General features: G+C 43.6%; 2 protein-coding genes across 2 annotated transcripts in view; one reads left to right on the top strand and one right to left on the bottom strand.

Annotated features, from left to right (window-relative positions):
- LOC130367515 (uncharacterized) overlaps window positions 1-5,384 on the top strand; it is a 64,801-nt gene extending 59,417 nt beyond the window's left edge. The window contains exons 17-21 of the mRNA XM_056569937.1: window positions 261-383; window positions 1,231-1,340; window positions 1,891-2,056; window positions 3,081-3,163; window positions 4,170-5,384. Of these exons, the coding sequence (XP_056425912.1) occupies window positions 261-383; window positions 1,231-1,340; window positions 1,891-2,056; window positions 3,081-3,163; window positions 4,170-4,212 (525 nt within the window). The 3' untranslated portion in view covers window positions 4,213-5,384. The remainder of the gene's footprint in view (window positions 1-260; window positions 384-1,230; window positions 1,341-1,890; window positions 2,057-3,080; window positions 3,164-4,169) is intronic.
- A 3,490-nt stretch (window positions 5,385-8,874) lies between these two features.
- LOC130267609 (E3 ubiquitin/ISG15 ligase TRIM25-like) lies at window positions 8,875-11,733 on the bottom strand. The gene has a single exon (XM_056517643.1). It carries the CDS (start codon window positions 10,907-10,909, stop codon window positions 9,224-9,226), a length of 1,686 nt encoding a protein of 561 aa, XP_056373618.1. The 5' UTR covers window positions 10,910-11,733; the 3' UTR covers window positions 8,875-9,223.
- Window positions 11,734-17,072: the final 5,339 nt, after the last annotated feature.

Raw genomic sequence — 17,072 nt, 5'->3', positions numbered from 1 at the left:
GGCGTGGCGGCTGCCACGCCCCCTCCCATAGACTTACATTGAGGGGGCGAGGTGTGACATCACACGGTGCGTGGTTGTGACGTCACGACCCCCACCAGCCTTACCCAGAGTCCTTTGTATAGGGTATAAAAGGTCTAGGGGCGGAGTTCCCCTTTAACAATTTAAAAATCACTTGGCAGGGGGTGACATTGAGTTCCGGTTAGAGATTTATGTTAATTCTGTGATCTTTGTGGATTTTTTTTTTTTTACAATAATCCCAGGCTATGGAGGACTGTAAAGAAGCCGGGCTGGTGAAATCTATCGGTGTCTCCAACTTCAACCACAAACAAATCGAGCTCATCCTCAACATGTCGGGACTGAGATACAAACCTGTGTGCAACCAGGTAAGTGTTGCCTATATCAAGCACACACAAAAATATACAAGTCTTTGACATGACATGTACTTAGACGAGCCGGTCCAATAGCAAATTGTCTATGGGCTTCTCCACCAAAACCCTACTTTGTAGCCCGATACTTATAAGCAGTGAAAACATTAACAAAATATTCATGGGCCCAACAGCAAGTCTACTGGTGTCTCACGTCTTGGAAACATTACTATGGCCACCCGATTTTCTGGTGCACCCATTCTTGAGAGAATCTAAATTTCTGGCACAGTTGAAATTCAGCACTTGGAGAAAGGGAATTATGTTACTAAACCCAACTTTAAATGTCTAACAGTAGAGGCCCTAAATGTTGCTATATCAGGTTTATATGTATGAAAGTTTTGGGATCCAAGAATGACCAGTAATGCAAAGTAGAAATAGTTGTGTTGGGCCAACCAGGTCACATGCTTCCTTTTAATTTATTTAAAGGGGTACTCCACCTCTAGACATCTTAACCCCTACCCAAAGGGTAGACGATAAGATGTCTGATCGTGGGGAGCCCGCTTGGACCTCCACGATCTCCAGGCCAGCACCCCTGCATCATGAACATCACACCACACCCTCTTCATTCATGTCTATGGGAGGGGACATGACGTCACAACCACGGCCGCCCATAAATGTTCAGAACGCCATGGTGCCGGCCTACAGATTTCAGGGGATAGGGGATAAAACTTGTAAAATCGCCATTGGTATCTGTAAAGAGTACCCCAATATTTCTTATCCCAATTAATCCTATCTACACTAAGGTTATGTGTCCTATTATCGAATGAGGGTTACATGTATTTTTTATCATTTTGTCCATCTCCAGGTGGAGTGTCACCTCTACTTGAGTCAGTCTAAGCTACTGAAGTTCTGCAAGTCACACAACATAGTCCTGGTAGCATATGGAGTACTGGGCTCCCCTCGTGGTATGGATTGGTAAGGAGCACTCTCTTAGAAATGAAAAAGTTACAACTGCAACTTCATACCAAAACTTATAGCCTCCCCCTCCAATCCCCGATGCCAGGACATCACTGTCATCGTGCTTTTACTTTAGACTACTTGATCCTGTACTTTTTTTTAAAGGGGTACTCCGCTGGAAACAATCTTGTCCCCCATCCACAGGATAGGGGATAAGATGTTAGATTGCAGGCATCCCTCCGCTGGGCAATCCCCATGACCCCTGTCATTTGGTGCACAGAGCAAACTCCGCTCCGTGCCCGATGACTGGTGATGTCGGCCACCACACCCCCTCCATTCATGTCTATGGGAGGAGGCGTGGCGGCTATGTACTTGCTGCATGCTTCCATGTTGCGGACTATGCTGCTGCTGGCCCGGAGATCCCGGGGTCCCCAGTATCCTTTGGATAGGGATAAGATGGTTACAGCGGAGTACCCCTTTAAGTTACACTGTTGCCTTTTAATATTCTAGAGTAAATCTTAGTCCATATGAATTTACATTTTTCTATATTCTATCTTTGCTCTTTTAGGATTGACCCAACTGCTCCTGTCCTACTGGAGGACCTTGTACTCAATGCAATTGCCCAAAAACATGGCCGAACTCCTGCCCAAGTAGCAATGAGACACATGCTGCAGAGGGGCATAGTCGTACTTGCCAAGAGTTTTCAGCCAGAGAGGATCAAGAAGAATCTTCAGGTGGGAGACTGAGAAACTTGAGAAGGTGCACACTTTTGATAAGTGGTCCACTAAAGATCATCTCATAGTGACATCATGTGGCCAAACCATGTCTGTGATCTTCTTTATGGAATACCCAGAAACAAGTAATAAAGGGGTACTCCGCCCCTAGACATCTTATCCCCTATCCTAAGGATGTCTGATCATGACATGGGGCTCCTGCCACTGGGGACCCCCCTAGATCTCCCTGCTACACCTGGTGTTTGTTTAGAGCTTCAGGTGCAGCTCCGGAGGCTTGTGACGTCAGAGCCACGCCCCCTCAATGCAATTGTATGGGAGGGTGTGTGATGGCCCTTCCCATGACCATGCCCCCTTGTGACATCACACCAAGCCCCCTCAATGCAAGTCTATGGGAGGGGGTGTGATGGCCCTTCCCATGACCACGCCCCCTTGTGACATCACACCAAGCCCCCTCAATGCAAGTCAATTGGAGGGGGTGTGAAGGCCCCTCTCATGACCATGCCCCCTGTGACGTCACACCAAGCCCCCTCAATGCAAGTCAATTGGAGGGGGTGTGAAGGCCCTTCCCATGACCACGCCCCCTGTGACGTCACACCAAGCCCCCTCAATGCAAGTCTATGGAGGGGGCATTGCAGCTGCCACACACCCTCCCATAGACTTGCATTGAGGGGGCATGGCATGACATCACAAAAGGGAGTGGCCGTGACATCATGAGCCCTGGCGCCTGCACTTTGCGTTCGGAACAAAATGTTCCAAATGCTGAGGCAGTGGATTACCCCTTTAATAATCTACAGTTAGCAGGAGGGGAAAAGAGACAGTAACACAAGGGGGATTGTCGTCTGTTACCACAGAGATACATAGATCTGCATAGGAGCTGTGGAGACAAAATGGTAGAATATTTTTTTTTGCAAAAGTGGATTGTAATGATTTCAGGACTATAAATACTATATATACATATGTGTGTGTATATATATAACTTAATTATTATAGGAATTGACAAAGTTTTCTTTAATTTCAATTTCAGGTATTTGATTTTGAGTTGAGCGAGGAAGAAGTAAAAGCTCTGAATGGACAGAACCTGAACAAACGCTACGTGGACATCTCCAAGTAAGTAAAAAGTTGTAAAAAAATGTTTTTATAGGTTTCTATAAAAAAAATATTACAAATGAAATTTAGGCCTCATTAATACACTTAGGGGGTCATTTATCAATGGGCAAATCAGTTAAAATTTTCCGAAAGTCTCGACACATGGTGTTCGCCACGTTTATGATGCGAGAAATGGTATCTTTAAAATCCAGTGAGCGTTACGTGGTGTGGTTTGCAAGGCGCACAGTTTACGCACTGATTTATGAGGTGTGACAGTTTTGCGCAAGGGCCACTCCAGTCAGGACCAGGTGCAGATAGCTGCGCCGGGATTACTTACAAATGCGCTCCACATTAGCTCCATAGAGATTAGCCGGCCTTTTATTAAGTCGCCAAATAGATGGGGGGGAAAAAACTAAAGTCAAGTGTTAAGAAATGACCCCTTAAAGGGTTACACCAGAGGAAAAAAAGTCAAATCAACATCAACTGGTGGCAGAAAGTTATACAGATTTGTAAATAACTTCTATATAAAAATCTTAACCCTTCCAGTACTTATCAGCTAGTGTATTCTTTACAGGTAGTTGTGTAGTTCTTTTCAGTCTGACCACAGTGCTCTCTGCTGCCACCTCTGTCCATGTCAGGAATTGTCCAGAGCAGGAGAGGTTCACTATGGATTTGTTCCTGTTCTGGACAATTCCTGACATGGACAGAGGTGTCAGCAGAGAGCACTGTGGTCAGACTGAAAAGAACTACACAACTTCCTGTGGAGCATACAGCAGCTGAGAAATAGTGGAATAATTCAGATTTTTAAATAAAGATTTGTAAATTACTTCTATCATTTTTAGGCACCAGTTGATTAAAAAAATAAATAAAAAATAAAAATGTCTTCCCTCCGGAGTACCCAATAATGCTCTATGCTGCGGTCTACAACCGTTTCTGCGATTTGGCAGTAATTATAAAAATTGGCTGAAAAAGTTCAATCCTACCGCTGTTTTCCTACAAATTTTAACAATTCCTTTTTATTTTTCAAATTTGCAGATCACCCGAAATATCCATTCCATGAAGAATATTAAACTCCTTTGAAGTATGGGAACATTTTTTCTTCTGTCCAAAAATAATAAAGAAAAGTACTAGTCAAAATAAGAGTCTGCGCACAGGCCACAAACCTACTGGAAGATAGAGATTGAACTCAATAAATAGAATCTGATACAACAAAACTTGCTTCATTACAAAAGATTTAACATATTAAAGATTATACTGACCTGAAAATCAAAGGATTCGTCATGTTACACTGCTCTGTGCCTCATCTTTCTCGTCCAGCTCGTCCTTCTTTATTTCTATCTGCTAGATCAGATCAGAGACTGACAGTGACGTCTGCTCCTCCTGCCTGGAGATCTCACTCGGGACCCTCCTCTCCAGGTCGTCCAGCCGTCTCCTCATGTCTATAACCAGGACAGACATTCTTTTGGCTTCTAGAGTTGATTTCTCTTGTAGTCCTTTCCAATATTCATCAAGGCCTTGGAACTTTATTCTCTGTATCATCTTTCAAGATGTTCAGTTTCTGAATACATTTTCAGTCTCTTCCTCGTTTGTTCTCTAAGTTATTATGGCAGAAGAGAAATGAAAGCATTATATAAGCAATGGAACATTGATTCAAGTCTCCTAGTAGAACAAAAAAGTTAATTTCATAAACCAGCTAATCCATTTTTATTTCTATCTGCTGGATCAGATCTGAGACTGACAGTGACGTCTGCTCCTCCTGCCTGGAGATCCCACTCAGGACCCTCTTCTGCAGGTCGTCCAGCCATCTTGTGAGGTCTATGAACAGGGCAGTGACTCTCTGCTTCTCAAGTGGATTTTTCTTGTGGTCTTCTCCTATATTTCTCAAGACCCTAGAACCTTATCAGTATAATCTCTTGAAATGGTCAGTTTCTGGAAAAAGTTCTCCTTTCTCCCATATGATTAAGTTGGGGGGGGAAAAAAAGATCGCAACAACACAAATGTTACGTTTTTCTATAAAACAATATTTTTATTGTCAAGCAGAAGAAAGATAGAAAAATCAGGAGGCACTCACGTTCAGAAGGTGGATCACGGCTTCTTTATTGTAGATGCGGCAGTCTGCTGACAGCGGCGTGGGACGCCGGAGCAGTGGGAGTAACACTGAGTGACAATTGTTTCACGCCCCTCCGGGCGTTTCTTCAGACAGACAATATTTTTATTGTGAAATAATAAAAAATAAATAAAAATAAAAGATCATTTTGAATTTATTGATTCTTTTAATTTCCTCCTCCCCCCCCCCCCCAAAAAAATAAAATAAAAAATTTAATGCTAATCAAAAAATTAAATACATGAAACAATAATGGCAATAAATACAACTAAGGGTGAGTTCACTCTATGGGACACGGGAACACTCGGTTCTCACTTCCCCAGCCGGATCTGACTCCCAAAATTGTAGTGTGGACCCACCCTAATCCCATAACAATAACTACTCAAGCATACAGCTACTTTGACGAAGAAAAAAAAATACAAAAAAAATTATAAAAAAAATACTTACCTGCTTGTAAAGGCTCAAAGATTTGTGAACATTCAAACCACTTCTAAGACTCAATTTAAGGTGAATGTGACATCAGAAAATGAGCTTGCAGTTTTAATTCTGACCACCAGGGGCGTAGCTATAGAGGTAGCAGTCGCACCGGGACCCTGGTGCCTAAGGGGGGCCCAAAAGCGCAAATGTCCCATAAGAGATTAGTATAATTGCAACAGAGACCCATATGCCAGATTTTGCATCGGGGCCCAGAAACTAAAAGCTATGCCTCTGCTGACCACTAAGCCTAAAACTAAGCTTCCTGTTCGATCATTTCCCAGCAGCCTCTTTCTTATTGACAGACAGGATTAGAGTGAAAGGTGATGCAAGTATAAAGCTAAGCCAATAGATTATGTTCACGGCTCAGCCTCCTGCTCCCTCTTAAATGACATCTGCCCAGGTCACAGAGCATGCCCAGAATACCAACTAACTTATTTTAGGCTAGTCTATTGTGAATGTCAATGGAACTGGCCATAAACTATATCTGAATGCTGTTAACAGCAGAGGCTTGTTGCTGCCCCCATAATAATGAACGAAAATAAGAAAACAAAAATTACAACCTGGAAACAAACTGGTTTACCTATAGTGAAATATTTGTTAGTATAAAGGGCGAACAGTATGAAACCTTTACATATGGTGACATGGAACAAGGACTTTAAAAAAAAGAATGCCTCCTCCAAGAACTGTAAATAAAAAAAACGAAATGGGTTGTTTGCCAAAAGAAATGGCCTGTATATGTTACAGTATAATAAAACAACTTATTAAACGGGTACTCCCTTGGAAAACTTTTTTTTAAATCAACTGGTGCCAGAAAGTTGAACAGATTTGTAAATTACTTCTAGTAAATCTTAATACTTCCTGTACTTTTTAGGGGCTGTATACTACAGAGGAAATGTTTTTCTCTTTGGATTTCTCTTATGTCGCGAGCACAGTACTCTCTGCTGACCTCTGCTGTCCATTTTAGGAACTGTTGAGCAGCATGTTTGCTATGGGGATTTTCTCCTGCTCTGGACAGTTCCTAAAATGGTCAGCAGAGAGCACCGTGGTCGTGACATAAGAAATCCAAAAAGAAACCTTTTCTCTCTAGTATACAGCCCCTAAAAAGTACTGGAAGGATTAAGATTTTTTTAATAGAAGCGATTTACAAATCTGTTTAACTTTCTGATACCAGTTGATCTAAAAAAAATAAAATAAAAGATTTCCACGGGATTAACCCTTTTAATGCTATAAGCCATTGTGCACAGATATCTCAATCAGCTCTGCTCTCTTCCTTGTAAGCTATGACATCACAGGCTCTGAATGCAGAGAACTCCTGTTCCGTCTTTCTCCTCTCCTTCTGTAGGTACAGGGACGAGAGGAGAAAAGTGAAGGGGGTAGCTGGTATTACTGCCTTTTAGCTTTGACTTATTAAATAAGGCAAAAGAGAGCCATTCTCAGTAGTTTCCGTCAGAATGGTCTCCCTGCTACCTTATATAGTGAGTCCTAAATCTAAAGTAACATCAGCTTCCTACCTTCACATTACTGGTCTCGTCCCTGCTGACATGAGGGAAGGGGGGAGCATGAATAGAACAGACTTGCTTTCTGAGCCTGTGATATGACATCATAGCTTACAAGGAAGAGAGAACACAGTGATATGGAAGATCTTAGTACTATGGCTAACAACGTTATATTAAGTTGCTCTGTTATACTTTTTGACACCATACATAAGTTTTTTCTTTGGTCACTGTTTTTTTTTATTTTTTTTTTATATGTAGTAGAGACAAATTAAGTTTCTATCAGTCGTGGTCCAAGGGTTGAGCAATCCCAAGAAGAAGCTGAGAGAAGTATATTCATGTGTTTTTCTCCTGGCTAGGGTGGACTCCTAATGTAAGTATGTCCATTCATGTCTCAGACACACAGTGGGAGAAGAGAGCACAACCATGTGCTTCTCTCCCTGCTCATTCTTGTCATACACTTAAAATTAAAGGAATACTCCAGTGCCCCAGCATTCTAAACATCCTGTTCAGAAGCTTGGAGCGTGCGGCTGGGGTCATGATGTCATGCCACGCCCCCTCCATTCATGTCTATGGGAGGAGGCGTGACGACCGTCAGCATTCTGAACATCCTGTTCAGAAGCTTGGAGCAGGCGGCCGCGGTCAAGACATCCCCACCACACCCCCATTGTGATGTGATATCACGCCCCCTCCATTTGTCTATGGGAGGGGGCATGACGACCCCTCCTATAGACATGAATGGAGGGGCTGTCGTGTGACATCATAATGGGTGCGTGGCCATGATGTCACGACTGCGGCCACATGCTCCAAGCTTCTGGACAGGGTGTTCAGAACGCTGGGGCACGGGGCTATCTTTTTAAAAGGACTATGTAAAATTAAAAAAAATGTAGGCGATTTATTTCAAGAACAGCGCCATGGACTGTGTCTAGTATTTCAATCAAGTGACTGGTGCACAGCTACAAGACACAGCTGATGGACTATTTCTTAAAGAACGCGGCCATGTATTTCATGTAACATATTAAAACAATTTTCTGTCACCTTTAAAATATTTCTTACTAGTTCTTAGCTATGGTTAAATGGGTATTCTGGGAAAAAAAAATTTTGTTATTATGCTACAGGGACTGTAAAGTTAGTGTAGTTCATAATATAGTGTATGTACCTGTGTGTGACGGTTTTCTCACAATTCTTCTGTGATTTTCACTCCAATATTTATTTTTACCAGCATACAACATTACTGTTGTCTCAGATTTTTCCCATCTTGCAATGCGGCCGAGACCTGACTCACTAGTCAGCTGATGACAGGGAGCCTCTCTGCTTCAATGGGTCTAGTGATCGCTTGGTGGGAGAGAGATCAATCTGCAACTAATGCAACAGCTGTAGGCACCCTGATTGAAAACCACAGGTCTTTTGAATGGATGCAGCTCATTTATGTTTCAGTGGGGGGGGGGTGGCTGATGTGTGGGAGGGAGGAAAATGGAATTGTGGCATTTGTAGTCAAAAAAAGAAAAGTCAAATAGGAAATATCAGTTCACAAAAAGCTAGCCACAGTGTTATCGTAATCCCACAACATAGCCATTTAGCCACAAGACAAGTGCAGATCCTTCCTAAACATGTCCATTACTGTCTGCCAGGTACTAAAATCACCTTATGGTGGATAACCCCTTTAATAATGAGGCCGAAACATCATGGAGTAATAGAGCAGGTTTATTAATGTATCAATCAATTTAAAGAGTCATAACTCAGGACTGAGGAACACCTGGGGGATGGGTGTTATGCACGTTATCCGTTTTTTTAATGAAAATAATAAACAGATTATTACTAAAATTTCATCTTGACATTTAAACTTTATTATCTCTTAGTGGGAAAGTATTCATAACCATCAGGAAAATTTGTGATATAGAGAAAAAGATTAAATTTAGCCCCTCCCTCAAGTATCATATACTTCCTGCTCCACCAACCAGATTCTGTGATGTCATCTGGGCAGGATTATTCTATGATAATGTTTCCTCACAGCTGCTCCTCCCCCCCTGATATCTTTATAGAACCTTCCCATATACATACCGCAGCATGAAGGGGCTCGGTGAAGGTGGTGGTGAAGGTGTGTAAGTGTCTGATGGGGTCACACAGCTCATAAAAGGACAGCTGCCCGGCCCCATAATCCAGACAGATCCTGACTCTATCACTGGAGACCTGGTGAGGTAACTGGGTCTCTTTACCATCATGTCTGACTGAATAATGAGTAACAAAAAACCTCAGCCGTTTACACAAACTCCAGGACTTCTTGTTATCTCCAATGACTGGCTCTCCACCCCTCCTGTCCATACTGGAATAACACATCCCCACTCTCCACCATCCGGATTTACTGATCTCTACGTCCCAGTAATGTCGTCCCGAGGAGAATCTCCTTCTGCTTATCACCTGATTATCATTATTCCCAGCCGTGTTTACATCCAATGATATATCTGCAGGACCCTGCCCATAGATCCCTCCATCTCCTGCAGCCGATACCTTACCCCCAACACCTTTGATCCCCAAGTTTACATACTTTATACTTGGCACATACTTGGTACTTGGCAAACGTAAAACTTGTGTTTTCTTAGGAAGAGTTCGAGCTTTGGGGGATTTTGGCGGCATTTCTTTTGGTTTTGCAGGTGAGATGGTCGGTAGATATGTCATTATGACAGAGAAACCTGCATGTATCATTCTTATAATCAGATCCCCATCTACATCATGTGTCTGATCATGTCCCCCTGTGTCCTCATCCCCTCCCCCCTCCTCAGGATCACACAAGTCACCTGTGTCTGGATCCTGTAAGACAGTCAGTGGATCCGTCATGTTACACAGCTCCTCAATGTGCCTCATCTTCCTGGACAGCTCGTCCTTCTTTATTTCCAGATTCTGGATCAGAGCAGACAGTGACAATGATATCTGCTCCTCCTGCCTGGAGATCTCACTCAGGACCTTCTTCTCCAGGTCGTCCAGCCGTCTTCTCATGTCTATGAATACGGCAGTGACTCTCTCCACTTCTCCAGCTGCCTTTTCTTGAGCTCTTTTCCATCGCTCCTCCAGACTCTGGACTCTGTACTTGGACTGAATCCACTTAGTTGTCAGTATTTGCAGAACATTTCTCAGTTTCTTCATCTTCTTCTCAGAGGCCTCATCCAGCATCTCCACTTGGTGTCCCCGATGTTCTCCGGCCAAACCACAGGACACACAAATACATATAGCATCCTTAGGACAATAGTACTTTAAAACTTCCTTATGGACAGAACATTTCCTTTTCTCCAGAGAAGTGCTGGGGTCAGTCAGGACGTGTTCAGGTTCCTTGCTGTGAACTCTCAGATGATTTTCACATAGAGAAGTCTCACAGTGCAGACAGGACTTTACAGCAGGTACAGGAGAGTCCACGCAGAAAGTGCAGCAGATCCCGGTGGCCTCCTCCTGAGGTGGCTGAGAAGACTGGAGACGTTCTGCTACATTATGTAGAGTTATGTTCCTTATCAATACAGGTCGATCGTGAAACTTTACTCTACATTCAGGACAGGAATAAACTCCAGATTCATGCTGTGTATCCAAGAACTGATCAATACAGTTTCGGCAGAAGTTGTGTCCACATCTCAGGGTTATGGGATCAGTATAGATCTGCAGACAGATGGAGCAGAGCAGCTCTTCCTCCAGATCATTAGATGCCATAGTAAAGACTACTTAGAAGGAAGAAAACCAAATATGACCTATATCACTGGCAGAAGGGTGTGGTCCGGCATAGTTTTCTTTATTTTAGACTGTTTGGATTTTGATTATCTACCAGGATAAACTTAGTCATTGCGCTCTTTCTTTACAGTAAGATCAATGAGATAATGGAAGTCCCTTCCTGTTGCTAGTCTTGATTCATTGAATATGTTCAAGAGGGGCCAAGATGCCCTTATTTCGAGATGGGACATTGCTCCAAGGATCGTTTTCTGACTTAATTTAGGTCAAATGGTGGTATCTGCCTCTCCAGTCAGCTTCACACATATGTTCCCTATTTCTCCAAAAAGCTAAATTTTCTTTAAAAGTTCTTGCACCAGGGCAGAGGGATGGTGCCACTAACCTGACCAGCAAAGAGATTAGAGTAATTCATAGAGGCCCTTGTTTAGTGTTCTCCTCTCTTGCAACAACAAAGTTTTCAGGAACATGAGCAGGAACAATAACTTGATTTTAGACCTAGGTATAACATTTGTGGCTTAGATGTAGTTATGCCTTACATTAGCAGGGTAAGGAAAATGAACATTTTTCTGGCTGGCTAAAACTCTCAGCAAGGCAGAGTTAGGAGATGTTTACATGGCTCTGACCTAAGCCAGACTAACTTATGGGTTCTAACACGTATAGGTCCACTCCTTCTTATGGTATAAAGATTCGGCTAAAAACTTTCTTCTACAATGGTTGCAGTAGCATGTGACTAATGCACTAATCAACTTTGTACCGCATATGCAAAAAATAGTAACCCTTGGCCCTATGCAAGACCTTTAGTGTATGCATTAAATTAAAATGAAAGTCCCAAGTTTCAGGTCCATGCATTATTCAGCTCCAGCTTTGGGAAACGCAGGCCATCTTAGATGTTACAGTTGCTGAGTCAGTCGTACCACACTCACCTTGCATGATCCCTTTTCTGATGAAAAGAACTTGTGCAAGGAAGTGACGCTGAACTCAGTACTGTTGCCACGGCAACTGTACAGGCCAGCGGCAACCCTGTCATCCGCAGTGCACAAAGCAAACTCCACTCTGTGCCGGATGACGGGGGACAACAGCTGTCATGTCTCCTCCATTCATGTCTATTGGAGGAGGCATGGCAGCAATGTACTAGTCATCATGCCCCCTTCCACCTTGGAGGGGTGTGGCGTGACATCGTAAACATGGAAGACTCAAGCTTCCGCGTTCAATAACACCTGATCTTCTCTAGACCAGTGGTCTACAAACTGTGGCCCTTAGATGTTGCAAAACTAAAACTCCCGGCATGCTCGGACAAACGTTGGCTCTCGGGGCATGCCAGGAGTTTTAGTCTTGCAAAATCCAAAGGGTCACAGTTTGAAGACCACTACACTAGACACTGACCCTCTTGGTCACCTGCCACTTTTCTCTTCAAAAATAATGTTTCTTGTTTCGAGAAAAGGTCCATAGTCTTCCAGTGCAGTTACTGAACATTGTCTAAAAAATTTCGCCCACTGTTTATCAGAAGATTGTGTCACCTACACCACGCCTCATAAATCCTGCCATTGTTCAGTAATGTTTGCTAGGGTTTGGCCATATCAGACTTTTTCTGATGAAGATATCGAGATAGATATGACGTGACGATGGTTGTGGAAATGTCTAGCCCAGTTGTAAAGAGAATATATTAAAAGCTACACACTTTGTCACTAATGTGTGAAACAACCGACGGCCCCCCACAACCTTCCTTGAAAAGGTCTCTACATTTCCCAGACATTATAAGAGGAACTGACTATAGACCATGCAAAGTGCAAGTCCAAAATTCCAGGCCTGCGTGATCTTCAGCTGCAGCGTGGGGGAACGAAGGCCAATAGAGTCCCATTCATCAGAAGATGGCTTGTGTATGGAGCTTTACTGAGGGTGTGACGGTTGCCTAGACAACGGTACCGCCTAGTGTGGCCTGTGCCCCCACGCTGGAGCTAAAGATCACACGGGCCTGAAACTTTGATCCCATCAGTGGCTGAAAGACCCCAAAGACTTATTATCTTGATCGGTCATGGTTCTGTTCTTTTTACAGCAAGAATGACCCATGTCCACATTAACCTCTTGGACCCAGTGATATATAATAAACAGTGTAATGAATATATTTCACATACACATATCCTAACTACACATATCCTAACTACTCCCTGAAGTTTCCTGAGTGTCCAGGGTTGGCTCCATCAGTGGTGTGTTTAGGTTTTGCGCGGCCCAAGGCCTGACTAAACTTATGCACCCTTGTAGTCTAATTTGTCTGCCCCTTCAAATCAAGACCACACCTTTACCTGTTTAAGATCCACCCCCTTCCTCTGTTCACTCTGCCCCTCCCTCTTTAACGCTCCACCCTTTCTTCTTTGTGCTTTAAACATGGATACAGAGTGCCTATTTGTATATTTTGTTAAGAGGGTTGTCCAAAGTTAATTGTAGCCACAAAATATCCTGGAAATATTTGTATTTATACAGGACTGCCGGCAAAATTATTATTAGAGATGAGCGAATCGGAGTTGACGAACCCGAATTCGTTACGAATTTCATGAAAAATTTGATTCGTAACGAATGCGAATATCGCCGCGATTCGATCGCGCAAATCGCTTCATTAAACTCCATTTTACAGTGTTCCAGGCTATTGGAGAGCTAAGATGGCAGATCCACATGTGACTACATGGGGCAGGGGATTATGGGAGGGCGGGAAATAGCGGCAGGAATGAAGGTAGGCGGGCTGACCCAGAACCACATGTGAGATGCAGCCTATCAGTGTTCACTGACCCCTGTGATGTCACAGCCCCTATATAATAGGCGGCCATCTTGCCTCTCTTCATTTCATCTATGCACTCAGATGGAGAGGACGGGACTGTGTGTGTGTGAGTAGCTCATACCACAGCGTTACACTGCAACTGCTAGTCACATCAGCATTAGGGAAAGGCAGGAGTGCAGAGTGCTGTGCTGTTACTCTGAGAAGGACCATTGATTGCTAAACCTCCTATTCACGTTATTGAGCATTGCAGCAGAGAGGGGCAGATAGCTGTCAGCTGCCTCATACAGATCTCCAAGCTGCCTGAACTTTATGAAGCATCTTATCTCCTCCTTGTTCAGCCCAATTGAGTTTATTTTTATTTGCTCCACAAATCTTCTGCTGCTCAGAATTGTGTGGCAGAGTGCAATTTAGGGTTTAATCCCTGGATTTTTTTTTTTTGTGGTGCTGCACTGTTGGGTCCTGCTGCTGTTCAGAAATACGTGATTGTTCAGTGGACTGTAGTGCATTTGTACCATTTTGTACCTGTTAATCTGTCAAGGGGCTACAAACTGTGCAAGTCCAAACAATAGTATTCACTGGCTGTTTTTTTTTTTTATAGTTTTTTCTGCTTATAGTTACGCATATATAACCGCCCTCATCAGTGCATACCGCATAGGTACATGCAAGTATTGTACCATTTAGTACCTGTTAAGCTGTCAAGGTGCTCCATACCGTCAAAGTCCAAACCATAGTATCCACCGGCTGGTGTTTTACAAAAATACAGAGTTTTTTCTGCTAATAGTTAGGCATATTACTGCCCTCATCAGTGCATACCGCATAGGTACATCCAAGTATTGTACCATTTAGTACCCGTTAAGCTGTCAAGGTGCTCCATACCGTCAAAGTCCAAACCATAGTATCCACCGGCTGGTGTTTTTTACAAAAAAACTGAGTTTTTTCTGCTAATAGTTAGGCATATTACTGCCCTCATCAGTGCATAGCGCATAGGTACATCCAAGTATTGTACCATCTAGTACATGTTAAGCTGTCAAGGGCCTACACACTGTTCAAGGACAGCCTTAAGTAATCACCTGCTGCTGTTCTAGACAAATACTGTCTAAAGAGTAGTGTAGCGTATTGTAATACCCTCATAAATGTACTAATTATGTCAGGCAGAGAAGTGCCAGGACGTGCACAGAGGAGTGGCGGAGGCCTAAATACTTCAGGCAGAGTTAGCAGCAGACTAGGGGGCGAGTGGCAGCAGGAGTCGCAGCGAGAGGCCTGAGCTCCCGTTATCAGCCAGCGGTCGTGTCTCGACCAGCAACCCATCTGCCGTCGTGGATTGGTTAACACGCTCATCCACATCATCACAAGTGACATCTGACACCCCCAGTCAACAGTCGGTGGGTTCCTCAGACACAACCCTCAGTTGGCATGGCCTGGGAGCAGTCCCTGTCCTCCCATTGCCTTTGTCCTATGCTGTTCCCTCTCCTAAAGAAGTATCTTATGCTGTGGGTTCTATTTACTGAGGACGATCCAATAGAGGACAGTCAGCAGCTACTGGACAGCCAAGAAGGGGAGGAGACGTGCGCCGCTTGCTCCGCTAGGCGGCCAAGTAGTGATGCGGAGAGTGACATGGGAGGCGGTGTTGCAAGTGTTCAGGGTCTTGAAGCAGACACTGTCGGGGAACATCGGTGACGTGCACACAACTGTTGATGATGATGAAGCCGATCGCACTTGGGAGCCGGGTGCAGAAGGGGCTTCATCATCATCAGGAGAAGAGAGTTGCAGGTTGCCCTTGAGTCAGCAAGGCGGTAGCACGGTTGGCAGTCAGCATGGTGGCAGTAGTGGAAATTCAGGAGACAAACGTGCCCAGGGGAGACCACCTGCTTCGAGGCAGCTTACCTTTCAGAGAGGTAGTGGGTTACCCGCACCTGCCGTTGAAAGATAGAGACACGCTAATCCGTTCAGTGGAGCGCTAGTGCGGCCCGGACATCTGAGGCCATAACACACCTGTTATTGCTCGATCTCGCAATTGATTGTGCAATGTAAGGGGTTGTTAAAGCCTCTTGGGTACTGCTGAGGTCTACTCCTGACTGTTCCTGGTGCAATGTATGGGGTAATTAAACACTCTTGGGTAGTGTTATTTTTAAATTTACTGATAATTTTATCAGTAATAAAATTTGATTTTGCAGAATGCCAATCGTTACACAACGGAACGCTTGTTGCGTGTGATTTTTTAATGAAAAAAATAAATAAAATACTGAGAGGGATTAACTCTGCTTAATCATTTTTGGCGAAAAACTCCTTTGGTGATCTGATCTTTTGGAGACAGATGCGCTTAAACACATATGTCATCATTTTTATTTTTTTTATTTCAAACATTGTGTGGTTTATTATTTTTGAGAAGAAAGTCTTTGGGTGGTCCACCATCCTGCATTATAGAGTCTTCTGAACTATTGTGAAGCCCGGGTGACGGGTGTGTACTCGTGCATCAGTCAACTCCAGTCTGTGTCCTTTAGGCAATATATAGGTTACTGATGCAGCAGAGGTGGGGGCATGGGTCTTGGAATTTCAAATTTTTTTTTTTAAATTTCACAAATTGTGTCGTTTATTATTTTTGGGAAGAATGTCTTTTGGTGGTCCACCGTCCTGCATTATAGTGTCTTCTGGACTCTTGGATATGCGCTTGTTCTTAAACAAAGGTACAAAAACCAAAAATGGCCGGTTAGGGCTATGGAGACGTTGCGCCTACATCTTACGGCCACATGAGCCCTGTGGGTGCTTGTGAGATTTGGTCCTTTGTACCCCCACGGCGGTGTCCGGGACGCAAATTTTGATTTAAATTCCAAATAAAAAAATAACACATTTCAATGGTCTCCTCATGCTGCAGCCAACTCCAGGCTGCGTCATTCTGGCAACATATAGAGAGCACTTGCTGTCCTAAATTTTCGTAAAAATTTTTCGTAAAAATGTTTTGTCTTTTTTATTAGGGATTGTGAAGCTTTGGTGCGTACTCATGCATCAGCCAACTCCAGCCTGTGTCATTCAGGCAATATATGGTTTTCTTCATAAATTTCTACAATTGTGTTTTTTTGGAGGGATTGTGAAGCCCTAGTGTGTACTCATGCATAAGCTAACTCCAGGTTGTGTCATTCATGCAACATATAGGTAGCACCCGCTGTCCTAAATATTCTTAAAATTATTTTAAAAATCCTTGTTTTTACTTTGGGATTCTGAAGCCCTGGTGTGTACTCAATGCTGCTTCCTGCTACACTCTGTCAGCCCGTTGGTCCTGCGACAGTGTGCTACTCCGCCTCCACATCCTCCACTGTGTCTTAAGCCTCCACTGCCCGGACAAGTCTCAGTGGCCCTTCAGCATACCATGTGTGCAGGTCA

Source organism: Hyla sarda, chromosome 4 (assembly GCF_029499605.1).
Source record: "Hyla sarda isolate aHylSar1 chromosome 4, aHylSar1.hap1, whole genome shotgun sequence".
Taxonomy (NCBI): Eukaryota; Metazoa; Chordata; class Amphibia; order Anura; family Hylidae; genus Hyla; species Hyla sarda.
Note: the sequence above shows the minus strand (reverse complement) of the source record. Positions and strands in the feature narration are given on the sequence as shown.